The 18,341-nt window shown below is 39.1% G+C and overlaps 1 protein-coding gene across 1 annotated transcript; it reads left to right on the top strand.

The window, feature by feature from the left end:
* The first annotated feature begins 1,322 nt into the window (after positions 1 to 1,322).
* Positions 1,323 to 5,225, top strand: LOC133786142 (probable galactinol--sucrose galactosyltransferase 1). Its single transcript, XM_062225354.1, has 6 exons — positions 1,323 to 1,361; positions 3,411 to 3,588; positions 3,749 to 3,920; positions 4,007 to 4,141; positions 4,238 to 4,455; positions 4,689 to 5,225. The coding sequence occupies exons 1-6, from the start codon at positions 1,323 to 1,325 to the stop codon at positions 4,844 to 4,846; spliced, it is 900 nt and encodes a 299-aa protein (XP_062081338.1). The 3' UTR covers positions 4,847 to 5,225.
* Positions 5,226 to 18,341: the final 13,116 nt, after the last annotated feature.

The following is an 18,341-nucleotide window of genomic DNA, read 5'->3' as shown; positions in this document are numbered from 1 at the left end:
GATCCTGACTATTTTCAGCAATAGTCTCATGTGTTCGTTTCAACGAACTTGAATCCTCTTTTGATCTAAGAGGAAATAGGTGTTCAAAGAACGACGCATTTCTGGATTCCATTATCGTGTTTTTGTGTATGTCAGATATTTTAGACTCATACACCAAAAACCGATACGCACTACTATTATGTGCATAACCAATGAAAATGCAATCAATAGTTTTTGGACCTATTTTTACCATTTTTGGTAAAGGTACATCCACTTTGGCAAGACACCCCCACACTCTTAAGTATTTGAAGGAAGGTTTCGTTCCTTTCCATAACTCGTAAGGGGTCTTATCTTCTTTCTTTTTTGGGTATCTTATTTAAAAGATAATTAGCTGATAAGATAGCTTCTCCCCACATGTTCTGAGGCAATCCAGAACTAATCAACATCGCATTCATCATCTCTTTCAATGTACGATTTTTCTGTTCAGCAACACCATTTTGCTGAGGTGAATAAGGTGCAGTGGTTTCATGGATGATTCCATTTTTTGCACAGAATTCACGAAATGGTGATTCATACTCACCACCTCGATCACTTCTCAACACCTTAATCTTTTTGTTAAGTTGATTCTCAACTTTGGTCTTATAGAGAACAAATTTCTCTATAGCCTCGTCTTTGCTTTTCAGCAAATACACATAGCAATATTTCGTGCTATCATCGACAAAAGTAATAAAATACTTATTGCTTCCCCTTGTTTGAACAAATTTTAAATCACATACATCGCTATGGATTAAATTTAGGGGTTCATTATTCCTTTTAATCGTTTTGAAGGAAGACCTTGTTAGTTTTGCCTCAACACAGGTTTCACACTTATGATTTGAATCAATGTGGAATTTTGGTATGTGATTCAAGTTAATTAATCTCCGCAGAGTATCATAATTAACATGTCCTAGTCTACCATGCCAAACATTGGAAGACTCAAGCAAGTAAGTAGAAGAGTTATTAACTTTATTGATAATTGGTTTAACAACCATTACACTGAGTTTAAACAACCCATCAGTTACATAACCACTTCCCACAAACATTCCACTTTTGGACAGAACAACTTTGTCTAACTCAAATACAATTCGGAATCCGTGTTTGTTCAACAGTGAACCAGACACTAGGTTTTTCCGGATCTCTGGTACGTACAGTATGTTGTTCAGAGTTAGCTCCTTTCCAGAAGTCATTTTTAGGATCACACTTCCTTGACCCGCAATTTTAGATGTGGCAGAATTTCCCATGAAAATATTCTCGCCATTATCTACCTATTCAAAAGATTTGAACAGACTCTTGTCTGAGCATACATGCCGAGTGGCACCAGTATCAATCCACCACTCCATTGGGTTAGAATTGACTAGGTTTATCTCAGACACCATGGCTGATAGATTTATTAGATCAAACTTAAGGAAAATTCTTTGGTTAGCCTGGAAGGGTAAAAAACCCAACCATGCGTGGTCTAGCCTCTCGTCGAATATTTCTTTGAGTATTTATCCAGCTTCAAATATCTCTATTAGATAATTTCCAAAGAACACTAGAAGAAGGGTCTAGCCCCTGCCTCAACAGTCTAGTTTCTTTGAAAATATTCATTTCCCCGAACTTCTCTAGTGAGATTTAAGTTCAAACGAACTTTTCGCAATAACAATATCTTTCAATATATAGATATAGAAATATCACTGATAGATATATTTATAATAATATAAAATATATCTAACATTCAAATATTATATTTAAACAATAATCTGTTTTAAGATTGTAAGAAAAAACATAACTTATATAATACTTGAATAAACGCAATATGATAAATACAATATTTATATCTACTAAATTAAAGATACATAAATATTATAATTATAAATAATACAATATTATAATTATAAATAACTTATAATATATATAACAATATTATAATTATAAATAATATAATATAAATAACTTATAATATAAATAGCAATTATAATTAATTTACACAATAATTATAAAGAACAAAATTAAAAGCCGAGGCCTATGTAACACACAGTTTCCTTAAAACAGATTCGCCGCCTCTATGAGGTTTCGACGTCTATCTCCCAGGATACAACGGTGAATGACAAGTAACTTAATTACTTCGCCGCCGAACCAAATATGCCCGAACTCTATCTGATGGACCCAAAATGGGTATGTTTTAAATATTTATACTCGCAAGCGCACGAATCGTATTTATAGAATAGTTTTCGTGTAAGCACAAGATCAAACCCAAATGAGTTGTCTAAAATAAAAAAGAAAACTATTTTAAATCAAAAGTAATAAATTCTAACCTAGTTCCAAATATTGATGAGTTTTAATATTATGAACATAAAATAAAAGATTGAAAAATAAAGCTATTTAAGAGAATGAAAATAAACCAATAATGATTTGACAATAAGTGTTAAAAGAAAAGATTATTAAGATACTAGAATCCACAAAATGTAAGTTTAATAATATTTATTAGTATATTGATTCCCAAGTTTTAGTAATAGTTAAAATAATTTAAACTATCATTTTCCAAATAGATTTATAATTTTAAGCACAAATTACTTCTAAAAAGATAGGATTTTTCTTCACTTTTCAAAATTATAATTTCAAAGCATTTAGTGTAAATCAATCTAATGAAATAACAAATAAATCAATGAACATTATTTATAAGGCAAAACATAATATTTTTGTTATAAGCATGGATGTGTACAATTTAATGACACATCTTACACAAAGAATATTATGTTTTAGCACTAATGAAGAACAAAGTGTAAATAAGCTAACAATCCAAAATACATGATATTTAAGATGAAAGAAGATATTTGAAGAAGAAAATTCCATAAACTTTGTTGCACAAAATGGGAAATCAACATACAAAATAAATACTATCTAGTTACAAATTGTTTCATCATCACCTTAATAATCTTAAAAAGATTAGAAACACATAACTAGAATAACAAATAAAAACTAAAAATTACAAACATAAATAGGAAAATTTGGAGGAGAAACACCCAAATATTTCCTCTAAAAATACATAGAAAATAACCAAAAAGAAGAAGAAGATGAAGATAATGGAGAGGTTTTGAAATGTGTAGAGTTTTTGGTATAGTAACCTCCCCTTCCCAAATATGACACCCTAAATGGTCTTCAAAACTCCCTATTTATAGCAAAAAATAAGGTATTAAAATAATCAATTCAAATGAATCAAATTGATTAAATTAATGTAATTAATTATAATATGGTAAATAGGGGTAAAATATAGGGTGTAATAATGATGTTTTTGGGTAAAATGTGTAGAAAGTGAGATAAATAGTGATATTTTTAGATATAAGGGGACAATGGTGCTTTTGGACAATTTATGGGCTCAAGACAAATTGGGAAAATAAGCTTGATGGCTGCAGGCGTGTGGGAAGGTGGCAGCTTTGGCCTGTGGTGCTGCTGGGTCATGGCCAGGCGGAAGAGGCTTCGGCTGGGCAGGAGTTTGGGCGTGTTGGCATCAGGTGGGAATTAGGCAGTTGAATGGGTGCATCAATGTGTTGGTGCAAGCTGCTGGAGAGGTGAGTCAACGTGGGAAGGCAGGTGGGCTTCTGGGCGTGGGCCTGGTTTGCTGAAGGAGGCCCAAGTGGCTGTTGAAGGAGCTGATGGGCTTGGCTTGAGGAAAATGCCCAATTCTTTAGCTTTTCTCTCAAAAATACCACTTTTCTCTCATTTTGCTTAATATGTTATTCACAACGTTCAGGCATGTGGTTTGTGCCACAATGTTTGAGGTTCGAGTCCCTCACCTTAAGTAGTGTTATTCTTAATATGTTAGGCTTCTCATTTTGTGTTTCTTTCCGAATGTTAGAGCCTGCATCCAATGGCAGAATACCATGCAGCACACGAGCAGTAGGAGGATGTGCTATCTATGTTAGGTATTGTCTTTGGTTACATTCTGTCTTTCTGTTTAAACACTTAGTAGAAGAAATGGTTGTCATATCAGTTACATCTACCAATGCAGTGATAAGTCTGGTCAACATGACTTCAATCTTCTGAAGAAGCTTGTTCTTCCCGATGGTTCAATCTTGAGGGCTAGACTACCTGGAAGACCAACAAGGGATTGTTTATTTTCTGATCCAGCCAGAGATGGAAAAAAGTACTCCAAGACTACTACTCTAGTCTAGTGCTTTTACTCCTCTTGTTATTCACTCCCACGTTCCTCAAAAAAGTTCACTTGTGCAACAATTTGCAGCCTTCTGAAGATTTGGAACATGAACGCAATTTCTGGAGTTGTTGGAGCCTTCAACTGCCAGGGAGCAGGGTGGTGCAAGGTTGGGAAGAAGAACCTTATCCACGATGAACATCCAGGCACATTCACTGGAGTTATTAGAGCCAGAGATGTTAATTATCTGCACAAGGTGGCTCATGACGACTGGAGTGGTGATGCTGTTATATTCTCCCATCTTGGTGGTATGTTTGTTATCAAAACTTGATCTCACTAACTACTAAGTTCTAACTAATGAATCTCTTGTTAGAATTAATCGATATTAAATGTGGAAAATAAATAAGAATTCGTAAAAATAGTGAAGCCTCAAGAATACTATTCTCTCGCCAATGAAACTCGCTGCATTCAATCTCACACACTATTTTTCACTCACTAGTGCTTTTAAACTGATAGAAATTGTTTGATTATAAATTTGCAGGAGAAGTAGTGTATCTTCCCAAGGATGCATCTTTGCCAGTGACTAAAATCAAGAGAATACGAAGTGTTTACTGTGGTTCCAGTGAAGGAGCTGTCCAATGGAGTGAGATTTGCTCCAATTGGGCTAACAAAGATGTTGAACTCAGGAGGAGCCATTAAAGGAGTGGACTATTATGATGATGAGTCCAAAAGAGTGGAGATGAGAGTTTGTGGTTGTGGCTTGTTTGGAGCTTATTCATCCACAACACCTAAGAGAGTTGTAGTTGATTAAGAGGATGTGGAATTTGAATACGACGAAACATCTGGTTTGGTGAGTGTCGTTTTGAGAGTTTCAGAGCAAGAATTGCACCTTTGGAACATAACCATTGAGCTCTAGAGTCTAGAGTAGAGTGTTGTTTAACTTGTGTTGAACATGGCATTTCATTTATCATAACCGAACTCATGTTATATCATGTGTTAAAAATTAGTATCCATTACTCATTTGTGGAAGTATTATAAGCCAAAATCTCAATTGTATTGCATGTTGGTGTTTTCATCATATACATGAATGTTGCTAAATTATTATTACTTGACTAAAAGTGACATAATAATAATAACAAAAATTATTAGAAATTTTTGGTTCTTTTAAAAAAAAATAATTTGTTGCTAATTCATAGTAGATTATATTGGTGTTGTTTGGTAACATTTAAAAAAATAGTTTTTTATTTAATTAATTAAAATTTTGAAAATTAAACATACAATGTGTTTGGTAACTCTATTTTTATTTATTATTTTTTTAAATTTTAATTAAAATTTATTAAATTTTGAAAATAGAATTTTTTCACTTTCAAATTTTTTTTAAACAGTTTTCAATTTTTTTTTTTTTTTCTTCTCTTCTTCAAATCAACACCTTATATTGTTAAACAAAAAATAAAAATAAAAGTTATCAAACGCGTTTATTATTTTTTGTTTTTAAAAATAAAAAACAAAAATAGTTACCAAACATATTTTTATTTTTTAAAAATAAAGAAACAAAAATAAAATTATATTTCTATTTTTGCGTTTAAAAAATTCAAAAACAAAAATTTTACCAAACGGGCCAATTATATGTTTAATATGATATTATTTTATTAAGTTAGTTTAAGTTTAAGTTTAATTAAATTTTATTTAAGTTATAAAACGTATGATTTTATTATTTTTAAATAATTATCATTGTAAAATATTTCAAAAATATCATATTTTAATTTATTTAATTATTTATTATTTAAAAATAATTATTATGGTAAAATACTTCAAAAATATCATATTTTAATTATTTATTTTATTTAAGTTTGTTGACGTCGTTTTTCGTCAAACAGTGAAAGAAGAGCACATAAACAATAATTGATAATGGCCAAATACAACAAAACAAATCAAAACACACGATTTTTACGTGGTTCAGCAGTTAAATCTGCCTAGTCCACGAGTCTCTGTTATTAATCTCAAGATTATCTCTGAAAATTCTTAAGCATGAATTCTTCAGAGTTTTCTCTCAAGGATCAGAATTTCGGTCTTTTACAATGGTGCATGGCCTCTCTATTTATAGGGAAGGCTGCAGAATACTATCCCACATATTTTGGGTAGTTACTCTTTTTGTATAAATAAAATAAATGGCTTTAAATGCCTATAATCAGATATAAATGGAAACGTCCCCTGAAGACCAGGAGACGTATAACTGACCAAATAATATCCCACGATTCCAGGGGATTTACAATAATAAATGAGGATTACATCTCATATTTATAACACTTGTAGATATTCAAGGTGGTTATCACGTTCTCTAAGGCTTTAGCCTCCCAGGTTTCCTGTCACCTTTCGAGCTGGAGACATTTCCGAGGTCGCATGGCCTTTCGAGATCGTATGTGCGTCGAGCTCGGGAACCCTGATCCGAAGTTGTCCCCGAAGATGAGTGTGCTCCCGGAGATATCTTTCGAGATCATGAACTCTTCGAGGTCACCATACTCGAGATCGTATATATCCTGCAAGCTCGGCATATGATCCTGGAGCTTGTTTCCAACCTTATGAGTCCACTTATTTGCGAATCCAACTTTCGAGGTCATAATCAACATGGCTCGAAATCTGGGTATAACATCTTGCCCCCTCAAAAGTATTTGTTCGAATCCTAAGAGAAGGAAACTTTTGAACTACTTTCTTTGAGAACTGTACCATCACACTTTTGAAAATGGACACGCGTCAACCAGGTATTGCTCATTTTTGGTACTTGAGTGCCTTGGAAACACGCCCACGATCGTTCGTCTGACACCTTTTCGGTGCCATCATGTCATTGATCCCTAACCGTTGGATCTTGCAAGGATTTCGTTCAACGTTCCAGATTAGTGCCTTTTCCCCTCTCTTTTCAAACTTATTATTATTGTCTAACTCATTGTAACTATGAAGGTGTCATGAATCCTGACCTCGACGCTGTGCTCTTTAGCGATGGGGGAGCTGGCGCCCAGAGGAGCAAGCGTCCGAGAATACCAGGGAGGTCCGACCGACCGTCCAAGGTACCCAGACGCCGCGAGACGACCCCCACGGCCCAGACTAATGCGAGCACAGCCAAGGAACCGACTGTCCAGGTTGATGCGTCTGGCTCGACCGCGCCCATCTCGCTGCCTCTTACCGAAACCCAATTAGTAGTTGTTCGGCCCCCGAAGAAACCTTCTACCTCCAAGGTTTAGCTGCCGACGACCCGAACTCATATTGAGGAGTTCGTGCTTGATGATACTGCTGGGACCCAAGGGGCTATGCTCAGCTCGGACGTCCTTTCTCGAGTGGGTTAGAGCTTTTCTGGCTTCGGCGCCGACCACTGGGATCTCGTGCACAAGGCCTCGGAATGCAATACTCTTTATGATAAGAGTATCGAACTCACCGCCGCGGTAGCCTTCGCAACTCTATTTTAAGTATTTATGCCTCAGTTCGCAATTCTGATTCGTTCTTGGTGTTTCAGGCCCTTGTCGTTTCAGCACAGCTCAACTATAAACTGACCAACGAGGTGCAAACGAGCATGTCCCTGGCCCAGAAGTCGAAGGATCTCGAGCTTAAGATGGCTGACGAGCTCAAAGATTCGAAGTCTGAACTTGAAAAAATGAAGACCCGTCTCGAGGAGCTGGAGAAATCGAATGCCGAGCTGGAGCAGGCGAAGACTTGTCTCGAGAAGGCCAATGCCAAGCTCGAAGAGGAGAAATCTGTCACCTTCGACTTCATGGAGAGCGAGAAGGTCCGCCTCCTGGACGAGTATAAGGAGCAGAAGGAGAAAGCGGTCGACCAAGCCATGTACAAACTTTGGGCTGATAATGCCGACCTCGATACCAACTTCCTGGGTCCTCTCGAAGCCACATATGTTGAGCGGTGGAATGCCCGTCTTGAGGCAAGTGTAGCTGCTCGAGAGGCGGCTCAGAAGGATAGCCATGCTATTCGTTCTGGAGGGTTCGGTGATACTGATGCTGAGAAGGCCAAGGATACTCCTCTTCCTTAAATCTGATCTCGGGGAAGTCATTTATTGGGGCTGCGTCCCTCTATTTTGTAATTATTTTTAATTTATGCCCACGGGGCTGATGCAATTTCTTTAACTATTCTTTTACATGCTTTACATTTCTTGGCTCGAAATATTTTGCACATTTTATTTTGATGAATCAGTTATGTTTATTTATTCATACAAACATAGTTTGGATTTTAAGCTCGAAACTCGACGCATTCATGCATAGTTTGTTTGAATTATCCGCTTTCGACCTCCTTATTTATCAAGGTCGGATGTTACTTTAACCATGAACCCGGAAGTACTTATGGTATGTAACGTAAATGATTTGGTTATATCTTTTTTGTTTAGTCACTTTTACTCATCCTCAGCTTTTGCTCCGAGGTTAAGAGTTTGAAACTATTTTTTTCTTAAGACATTCCAGCCTCGATCTCGACTTGTCTCGAAATAGGTTTTGGTTCCTACTTATCATCGATTAGTTTTTTGGCTGGTTTGTTCCAAACCTGTTAAGTTTGCACATCTGGTTAACTCCAAACGTTTTAGGTTTTTGGTAGTTCGATTTTGTCCGAACTATCTAAGCTCGCGTATTTGGTTATATCCAAATACTTTATATGTTTTTGATAACTCGGTTATCTAGGCTCGCGTACTTGGTTATCTCCAAATACTTTATGTTTTTGATAAGTCGGTTATGTCCGAACTATCTAAGCTCGCGTACTTGGTTATCTCCAAATACTTTATGTTTTTGATAAGTCGGTTATGTCCGAACTATCTAAGCTCGCGTACTTGGTTATCTCCAAATACTTTATGTTTTTGATAAGTCGGTTATGTCCGAGCTATCTAAGCTCGCGTATTTGGTTATATCCAAATACTTTATATGTTTTTGATAACTCGGTTATCTAGGCTCGTGTACTTGGTTATCTCCAAATACTTTATGTTTTTGATAAGTCGGTTATGTCCGAACTATCTAAGCTCGCGTACTTGGTTATCTCCAAATACTTTATGTTTTTGATAAGTCGGTTATGTCCGAACTATCTAAGCTCGCGTACTTGGTTATATCCAAATACTTTATATATATATTTTATTTTTTAATTTTCAAGCTAATGGTATGTATACCAATGATGCCCCCTTAATATCCTATGAGTTTGACCATAGGTTATTAAATTAAGAGAGATTGTAAAAATAAAAAACAAAAAGAGATTACATATTGAACAAAATAGATCTTTTATTTGATGGAATTCAAAAACAGACAAGCCAATACAAATAGAAAATCATGGTTACAGGCAACACACTTCCTACACTACTGATAGTAAGGTCTAAGGTGTTCGCCATTCCATGCTCGGGGTACTAGGCTTCCGTCCAATCTCGCAAGTTTGTATACGCCAGGTCGGATGACTGACTCTATCTGGTATGGTCCTTCCCAGTTCGGTCCGAGCACTCCAGCTACTGGGTCTCGGGTTGCCAAGAATACGCGTCTCAAGACCAGATCTCCCATTCCGAACTTTCGATCTCGAACCCTCTTATTGAAATATCTTGTAGTCCGTTGCTGGTAAGCAGCATTTCTCAGCTGAGCCTCTTCTCTTTTTTCTTCAATCAAGTCTAGGGTTTCTTCGAGCTGAGTGTGATTGGAACTTTGGTCGTAAATTTGAGTTCGAATCGTTGGGATTTCGACCTCGATGGGCAACATTGCCTCGCAGCCGTATGCTAGAGAGAACGGGGTATGCCCTGTTGAGGTCCGAGCTGTGGTCCTATACCCCCAAAGGACTTGAGGTAATTCCTCAGGCCATCGTCCCTTTGCTTCTTCCAACTTTTTCTTCAGAGAACTCTTGAGAGTTTTGTTAACGGCCTCGACCTGACCATTCGCCTGAGGGTGAGCCACAGATGAAAAACTCTTTATTATGCCGTTCTTTCCACAAAAGCTGGTGAACAAGTCGCAATCGAATTGGGTTCCGTTATCGGATACGATCTTCCTCGGTACCCCGTATCGGCATACGATGTTCTTTACCACAAAATCAAGGATCTTTTTCGAAGTTATGGTCGCCAATGGTTCAGCCTCCGTCCATTTTGTGAAGTAATCAACGGCGACTACAGCATATTTTACTCCGCCTTTGCCAGTCGGGAGAGAGCCTATGAGGTCGATGCCCCATACTGCGAAAGGCCATGGGGATGTCAACATGGTCAGTTCGGATGGTGGAGCTCGGGGTATCGTGGCGAATCTCTGGCATTTGTCGCACTTCTTCACATACTCGAAAGAATCTGTTTTAATGGTTGGCCAGAAATATCCTTGTCGTATGATCTTCTTGGACAGGCTATGCCCCTCGGTGTGGTCTCCGCAGAACCCTTCATGAATTTCTTCAATGATCTTCTTTGCTTCGGGAGGGGTTACACACCTGAGCAGCGGCATGGAATATCCTCTTCTGTATAACTTTCCGTCCAAAATGGTGTAACGAGGAAGTTGATACATAAACTTTCGAGCCTGATTTCGATCTTTTGGAAGAATTCCATTTTCGAGATAGTCAACTATCGGACTCATCCAGGTCGGCTCCGTCTCGATCATACACACATCTTCCTCGTCTGACTCAGTAATGCTGGGTGTTGACAGGTGTTCTATGGGTACAACATTCAGCTCTTCATTTTCGACGGAGGTGGCGAGTCGAGCTAAGGCATCTGCATTTGAGTTTCGTTCTCGGGGAACCTGTTCGATTGCATAAAATTCGAAATGCTCCAATGCAGATTTTGCCTTCTCCAGATAAGCTGCCATTCTTGTGCCGCGAGCTTGGTATTCTCCCAAGATTTGATTAACCACGAGCTGGGAGTCACTGTAGGAATGTATGGCTTTAGCCTTGAGCTCCTTTGCTATTCGTAGTCCCGCGAGTAGAGCCTCGTACTCGGTCTCATTATTCGATGCTTTAAAGCCGAATCTCAAAGCGGAGTGAAATTCGCTCCCTGCGAGGGTGATCAGAATAACCCCTGGCCCCGCTCCATTTTCATTTGACGAGCCATCGACGTAAAGTTTCCACAGCTCGTGGGCCGTGGTTATTACCTCGTCGTCGGCTATACCAGTACATTCCACTATAAAGTCCGCCAATGCCTGTGCCTTAATGGTCGTTCTTAGATGGTAGGTGATCTCGAACTGTCCGAGCTCAACAGTCCATTTAAGAAGTCGACCTGAAGCCTCTGGTTTAGACAGGACCTGCCTAAGTGGTTGATCTGTCAGTACATGGATGGGATTTGCCTGAAAATAGGGGCGGAGCTTACGAGATGAATGAATTAGACTGAGGGAGAGTTTCTCCATCAATGGATACCTTGACTCTACCCCCAGTAGTCTTTTACTGATGTAGTAGACGGGTTTTTGCACTTTTTCTTCTTCTCGAACGAGCACCGCGCTTATCGCGTGTTCGGTGGTTGAGAGGTATAGGTACAATACTTCTCCCGTCTCAGGTTTTGACAGGATGGGTGGTTCAGCTAGGTGCTTTTTGATCTCCTGAAAGGCCAGCTCGCACTCCTCTGTCCATTCAAACTTCTTACTTCCTCTCAATAAGTTGAAGAATGGAAGGCCACGATCCGTTGACTTCGAGATGAATCTGCTTAGGGCTGCCATCCTGCCGGTTAAGCTTTGAACACCTTTGTGCTTCCGAGGTGAAGGCATGTCAATCAGGGCCTTGATCTTGTCGGGGTTAGCCTCGATTCCACGAGAGTTTACAATAAAGCCCAGAAATTTTCCCGAAGATACCCCAAAAGTGCACTTCTGAGGATTTAGCTTCATGTTGTATTTCCTGAGCACGCCAAAGCACTCTTCGAGGTCATCAACATGGTTCTTGTTAAGTTGAGACTTGACAAGCATGTCATCAACATAAACCTCCATGTTGTTCCCTATCTGCTTTGAAAACATCATGTTTACGAGCCGCTGGTACGTGGCTCCAGCATTCTTGAGTCCGAATGGCATGACATTATAGCAGTAGAGCCCTTTATCTGTGATGAAACTCGTATGTTCTTGGTCGGGGGCATGCATGGGAATCTGGTTATATCCAGAATAGGCATCCATGAATGACATCAGGCCATGCCCCGCCGTGGCGTCCACGAGCTGGTCAATCCTTGGATGCGGAAAACAATCTTTTGGGCAAGCTTTGTTGAGATCTGAGTAGTCAATACAGGTTCTCCACGTCCCATTGGGCTTTGGGACCAACACCGGATTAGCTACCCAGTCAGGGTAAAAGGCGTCCCTAATGAAATGGTTTGCCTTTAACCTGTCAATCTCCTCCTTTAGTGCTTTCTTTCTGTCTTCGTCCAGCTGTCTTCGCTTTTGTTGCTTCGGGGGAAAGCTTTTGTCTATGTTCAATGCGTGGCTCGCTACATTCGGGCTTATCCCCACCATGTCTGAGTGTGACCATGCGAAGACATTCTGGTTTTCCTTCAGAAAGCAAATTAATTGCTATTTAGCCTCGTCTTGGAGGTGTTTTCCGACCTTCACCTTCTTCGAGGGATCAGCTTCCTCAAGCTCCTCTAAAGGTTCGAGGTCAACTTTCTCCTCAATCCTTGGATCGATCTCCTCATCAATTTCTAAAACTATTCCGTCTTTATTTTGTATGATAACGAGTGTTTGAGCGCTCGTTTGTTTCTTTCCCCTCAAAGAAATGCTATATCACTCCCTTCCTGCCAATTGATCTCCTTTTAATGTCCCGACCCCACTTGGGGTTGGGAACTTAAGGGCCAGATGCCTCACAGATGAAACTGCCCCCAGCCCGACCAGGGCGGGTCTCCCGAGCAGTACATTGTAGGCAGATGGTAAATCTACTATCACGAACTCCATTATCTTGGTCACCGAGACTGGATAGTCTCCCAAGGTCACAGGGAGTTTAATGGATCCCATACAGGCAGTTCCTTCTCCTGAAAATTCGTACAAAGTAGTTGCACACGCCTTCAGGTCGCGAAGGGAGAGTCCCATTTTCTCGAGGGTCGCTTTATAAAGAATGTTGACTGAGCTCCCATTATCTATGAGAACTCGGCGCATTCTTTTGTTGGCAAGTTGAAGGGTAATAACCAACGGATCATGATGAGGGAACTAAACATGGGAGGCGTCCTCCTCAGTGAAGGTTATTGGTTGTGTTTCAATCCTCTGGCTTTTCGGTGCCCTAGGTTCGGGTTCATAAGGAGACCCGTCCCCTGTCTTCAACTCGTTAACATATCTCTTCTGAGCATTTCTGCTTCCTCCTGCGAGATGAGGCCCTCCCGAGATGGTTATTACGTCCTCTCCATCTATCGGTGGGGGTCTATCTTCTTCCCGAGATCGGGAGTTATTATTTTGTGCCGTCGAAGGCGCGGCTACTCTCTGGCTCGCAGTAGTCTGTCCAGTACTCTGGTTTTTGACATACTGCCGGAAGTAACCTCTCGAAATCAACCCTTCGATCTCGTCCTTCAGCTGTCGACATTCATCAGTTGTGTGTCCGGTGTCTCTGTGGAGCCGGCAATACTTACTGGAATCCCTCTTGGATTTTTGATTTCTCATTGGGTCCGGACGCCTGAAGGGGACCTGGTTTTCATTAGCCAGGTATATGTTTTCCCGAGACTCGTTGAGCTCGGTGTGTACTTTATACACGGAGAAATACCTCTCTCCTTTCTTTTTCTTTCCTCCCTCAGCTTCGAGGTTATTTCCCTCGCTCTTTTTCCTCTTGGAGGGATTCTTCGAGGTAGGCTGTGGAGCTGCTGGGTCAGCCGAGGTTGAGGCGGAGTTGGTGTTTATCGTTGTAGTTTCGGTTTGCGAGGTCACCTTGAGCGTTGACCTCGCCTCCTCTACATAGACAAACCTCTGCGCTCGTCTGTTAAACTCGGTTATTGACCTCACCGGTTTCCCTTGCATGTCATCCCAAAGGGCACTTCCGGGTAAAACACCAGCTCGGATAGCCATAAGGTGCCCACTGTCATCTACATCTCGAGCTCGGGCGACCTCCAGATTAAATCTTGTCAGGTAGCTTTTCAGTGTTTCGCCCGGCTGTTGTCGGACGTTAGTCAAAGTGGATGCCTCTGGTCTGACTCCCATCATAGCTCAGAATTGCTTCTTGAAGTCTCTAGACAACTGTTCCCATGAAGTTATTGAGTGTCTCTTGTACTTTTCGAACCAACTTTTGGCAGGTCCTGCCAATGATGTTGGAAACAACATGCACCTGAGCTCGTAACCCACGTTACTAGCTCTCATAATAGTGTTGAATGTACTCAGGTGACTACATGGGTCGGTTTTTCCTTCAAACGCTGGGACGTGAGGAATCCGGAATCCTTGAGGAAATTGAGTGTTGGAAATATGTGGAGCGAACGGCTCGAGCTCCTCATCAGAGTCCTCATATCGACCATTTCCTCGTTCATTCTTTAAAAGCCTAAAGGCTTTTTCAAGCTGATCGATCCTTTCTTGGACTGGGTCAGTAGGAGGTGTTGTCTGGAATTGACTGTCATTGATCATGATTCCAGGCTCGCGTCTCCGTGAGGGATCTCTTCGCCTATTCAAGCGATCCCTCAGGTCCGGATTTGTCTGATCTCCCTTCCCCCTACTTTGATTCAGATGACTTCGCAGGTCAGGACGATTCTTGCGACTTCTAGTATTTTTACGATCTCGGTCGTGTTTACTGACGGACCTGGTCTCTCCGGACTCGTCACTGGTGAAACTCATTGATCGGTCATTTCGTGATGGATTCTTCCCATGTCTCCTCGTCTCCGCAGTGCGAGACCGAGACGTCTGACTTTTCTCAGATGGTGCGCCTCTCTGCTCCTGGAATGTCTCCCTGTTTCCTTGTCTTTCCCTTGTACGCCCTTGATCCTGATCTCGAACAGGTTGAGCGTTTCTGCGGGGAGGTGAAGGATATCTTATGGGCGACGGAGGGAACCGTATAGGCGACGGTGGCTGCCGCCCTTGTCGCGGCCTAGAGGGGCCAGAATTTGCCCGAGATGGGTCAGTTGCATTCGGTGCACTCCCAGGTACCTGAGTCCGAGCCTCTGCAGGGGTTCGGTTATTCTCAGTTCCTGCAGGCACTTCCACAGGTGGGTTAGGCGGGACTCAAGCTCGAGTACTCCTCTGTGGCCTAGGAGGAGCAGATGGCTCTGCTGGTGCCGGAGGTTGAGTCGGCCTCCTTGTGGCAGCATTTTTTCGTGGACGTCCACGGGGCCTCCGGGGAGGAACATGCACGTCCCTTGGAGGAGGGACTTGGTTTTCGCGCAGAGGCGGGGGCTGAGCCACCTGTGCCTCTGCGGCCATCCTAGTCAACTCCTCATTCCGTTTGTTGGCCTCTGCCAACAGCTGTTTCAATTGCCAGTTTTCCAGTTCTACAATAGGAACGTAACGCTCAGGATTGTAGTACATATCCTCATCCCATGGTGGAGGCGGTGGTCCCCGGGAATCAGAGGACCCACTTCTCTCCTCAGCATCCGGGTTCTCCATTAGTTGTTTTCCAGGACGCCTTGGGTAGCTTTCATCAGGGGTGTTTAGATTGTTTGTGGCCATCGTTTTTTTTAGGGATGAATGCTTAAGGCTCTCAATGAAAGCACCAAACTGTTGACGCCATTTTTCGTCAAACAGTGAAAGAAGAGCACATAAACAATAATTGATAATGGCCAAATACAACAAAACAAATCAAAACACACGATTTTTACGTGGTTCAGCAGTTAAATCTGCCTAGTCCACGAGTCTCTGTTATTAATCTCAAGATTATCTCTGAAAATTCTTAAGCATGAATTCTTCAGAGTTTTCTCTCAAGGATCAGAATTTCGGTCTTTTACAATGGTGCATGGCCTCTCTATTTATAGGGAAGGCTGCAGAATACTATCCCACATATTTTGGGTAGTTACTCTTTTTGTATAAATAAAATAAATGGCTTTAAATGCCTACAATCAGATATAAAAGGAAACGTCCCCTGAAGACCAGGAGACGTATAACTGACCAAATAATATCCCACGATTCCAGGGGATTTACAATAATAAATGAGGATTACATCTCATATTTATAACACTTGTAGATATTCAAGGTGGTTATCACGTTCTCTAAGGCTTTAGCCTCCCAGGTTTCCTGTCACCTTTCGAGCTGGAGACATTTCCGAGGTCGCATGGCCTTTCGAGATCGTATGTGCGTCGAGCTCGGGAACCCTGATCCGAAGTTGTCCCCGAAGATGAGTGTGCTCCCGGAGATATCTTTCGAGATCATGAACTCTTCGAGGTCACCATACTCGAGATCGTATATATCCTGCAAGCTCGGCATATGATCCTGGAGCTTGTTTCCAACCTTATGAGTCCACTTATTTGCGAATCCAACTTTCGAAGTCATAATCAACATGGCTCGAAATCTGGGTATAACAAAGTTTAAGTCATGTTTACAAACTACTATTAGATATAAGAATATTATGTTAAATATAAGAATATTCTATTAAAGTTAATATTAAAAAAAATAAAAGAGTGTTAAAACCAAGAATTTATATTATCTACACACTTATTATATAGAAGAGATATGTGACAATTCTCCTATAGATGCTTTACTTTAAGTCCTAGTGATGAGACTCTCAATGCTCTCGACCTTTAAACAGTTTTCGGTACGATTTTTTTTATGACTGTGTAGCTATTTAGAGCATCCGCGCGATTTTTAGAAAATTCTGAATAGTTTACAGTATCGAAAACTAAGTTTAAACATATTGTTGCACGCGTGACTAATTTTTTTTTATGCGTGTGGAAAGCAAACTATTCGGAATTTTCAGAAAATTTACAGGATGCTCTAACACAACTACAATATATACGGTCATAAAAAAAATCACGTCGAAAACTTTTTACGAGTCGAGAACAGCTGAGAGCCCCACCGGTAAGGCTTAAAGTGAAGCCCTATATAAGAATTGTCGTTTTTTTTTTTTAAAGAAATTAATGATTTTGTTTTGCATTTTGAGATTTGACTCGGGTTGCTTGCTGTTGCTCATTGAAGATTAACCTTAAAAAAAAATCATTGAAGTTATGATATAACTTTAAGATTTACACTTATATAATTAAAATAACAAAGACGAAGAAAAAAAAATAGGTTACCGAAAATTCGGTCAAACTTTATCTATAAAATGAAAATTATAGTTCTTTTCATTTGAATTAAGTCTTTCTAATCTATAAAAATGATATGTAACAACTTAATAATAAAATTTTCTCAATAGAAAAATTATATAATATAAAAAGTAAGTTTGTTCTTTTTTTTTTAAATTAATTTTTCATAAATTTATCTATGAGAGTGTAATATCATTATCTTTTTTATTATGAATATTCAAATTTTTTTTATTTAATTATTAGCCAAACAAGTTTAAAGTTACAAAACAAAAATCATAAAATAATGGACTTTATTCCTATATGAAAAAATCAATGCATAATCATAACAAAGTAATTCTAAAAAGCTGAGATTTTTCATTTGTGTTCTTCTTTATCAACTTTATATAATTTTTTTTTGGCAATTCTCCGGTGCATCCCAAAAAGGGGCACACCGGTACATCTTTTATAGTTTTTGGCTTGAGAAATATTTTCAGCGTAATTTTTTATGCTCGTGTATATTATAGTTATTTAGAGTATCCTGCAAATTTTCAAAAACTTTCAAATAATTTAAAATGTAAAAAATAAAGTTGAAATAGCTTGTTGCACGCTTAACTATTTTTTTTATGGGCGTTGGAAATTAACTTATTTAAACTTTATTTTCTGAAGTGTAAAATATTTGAGATTTTATAAAAAATTGTAAATGCTCTAAATAACAACAGTATACATGCCATAATTTTTTTTTTACCAAAAATACTTCCCGAACCAAATATATTAAGAGAATCACTTAAAAAAAGAAAAGACATTTTCACAAATTTCTCATTAATTAATTTTATATTTTTTTAAACTACACAGTAAAAAAAAGATAAGTCATAATTAAAAAAATAGTTTGAATAGGAATGTGTGTGTATTATTTATTATTTAAAAAAAATAATAAATAAAAATAAAGTTATCAAACACTATTTCATATTTAATTTTCAAAATTTTAATTAATTAAATAAAAAATTATTTTTTTTAATTGTTACCGAACACCACCTATTTTAATTTTTCCTTCTTTATTTCTCACCAAATTCTCTTTAAATAAATAAATAATAAAAAAAAAAACAATCCTTTGTATAAAAAAAAACCATCACAAGT

This window comes from Humulus lupulus, chromosome 6 (genome assembly GCF_963169125.1).
Source record: "Humulus lupulus chromosome 6, drHumLupu1.1, whole genome shotgun sequence".
In the NCBI taxonomy this organism is placed as follows: domain Eukaryota; kingdom Viridiplantae; phylum Streptophyta; class Magnoliopsida; order Rosales; family Cannabaceae; genus Humulus; species Humulus lupulus.
The sequence above is the reverse complement of the archived record's forward strand: the minus strand, read 5'-3'. Positions and strand labels throughout refer to the sequence as shown.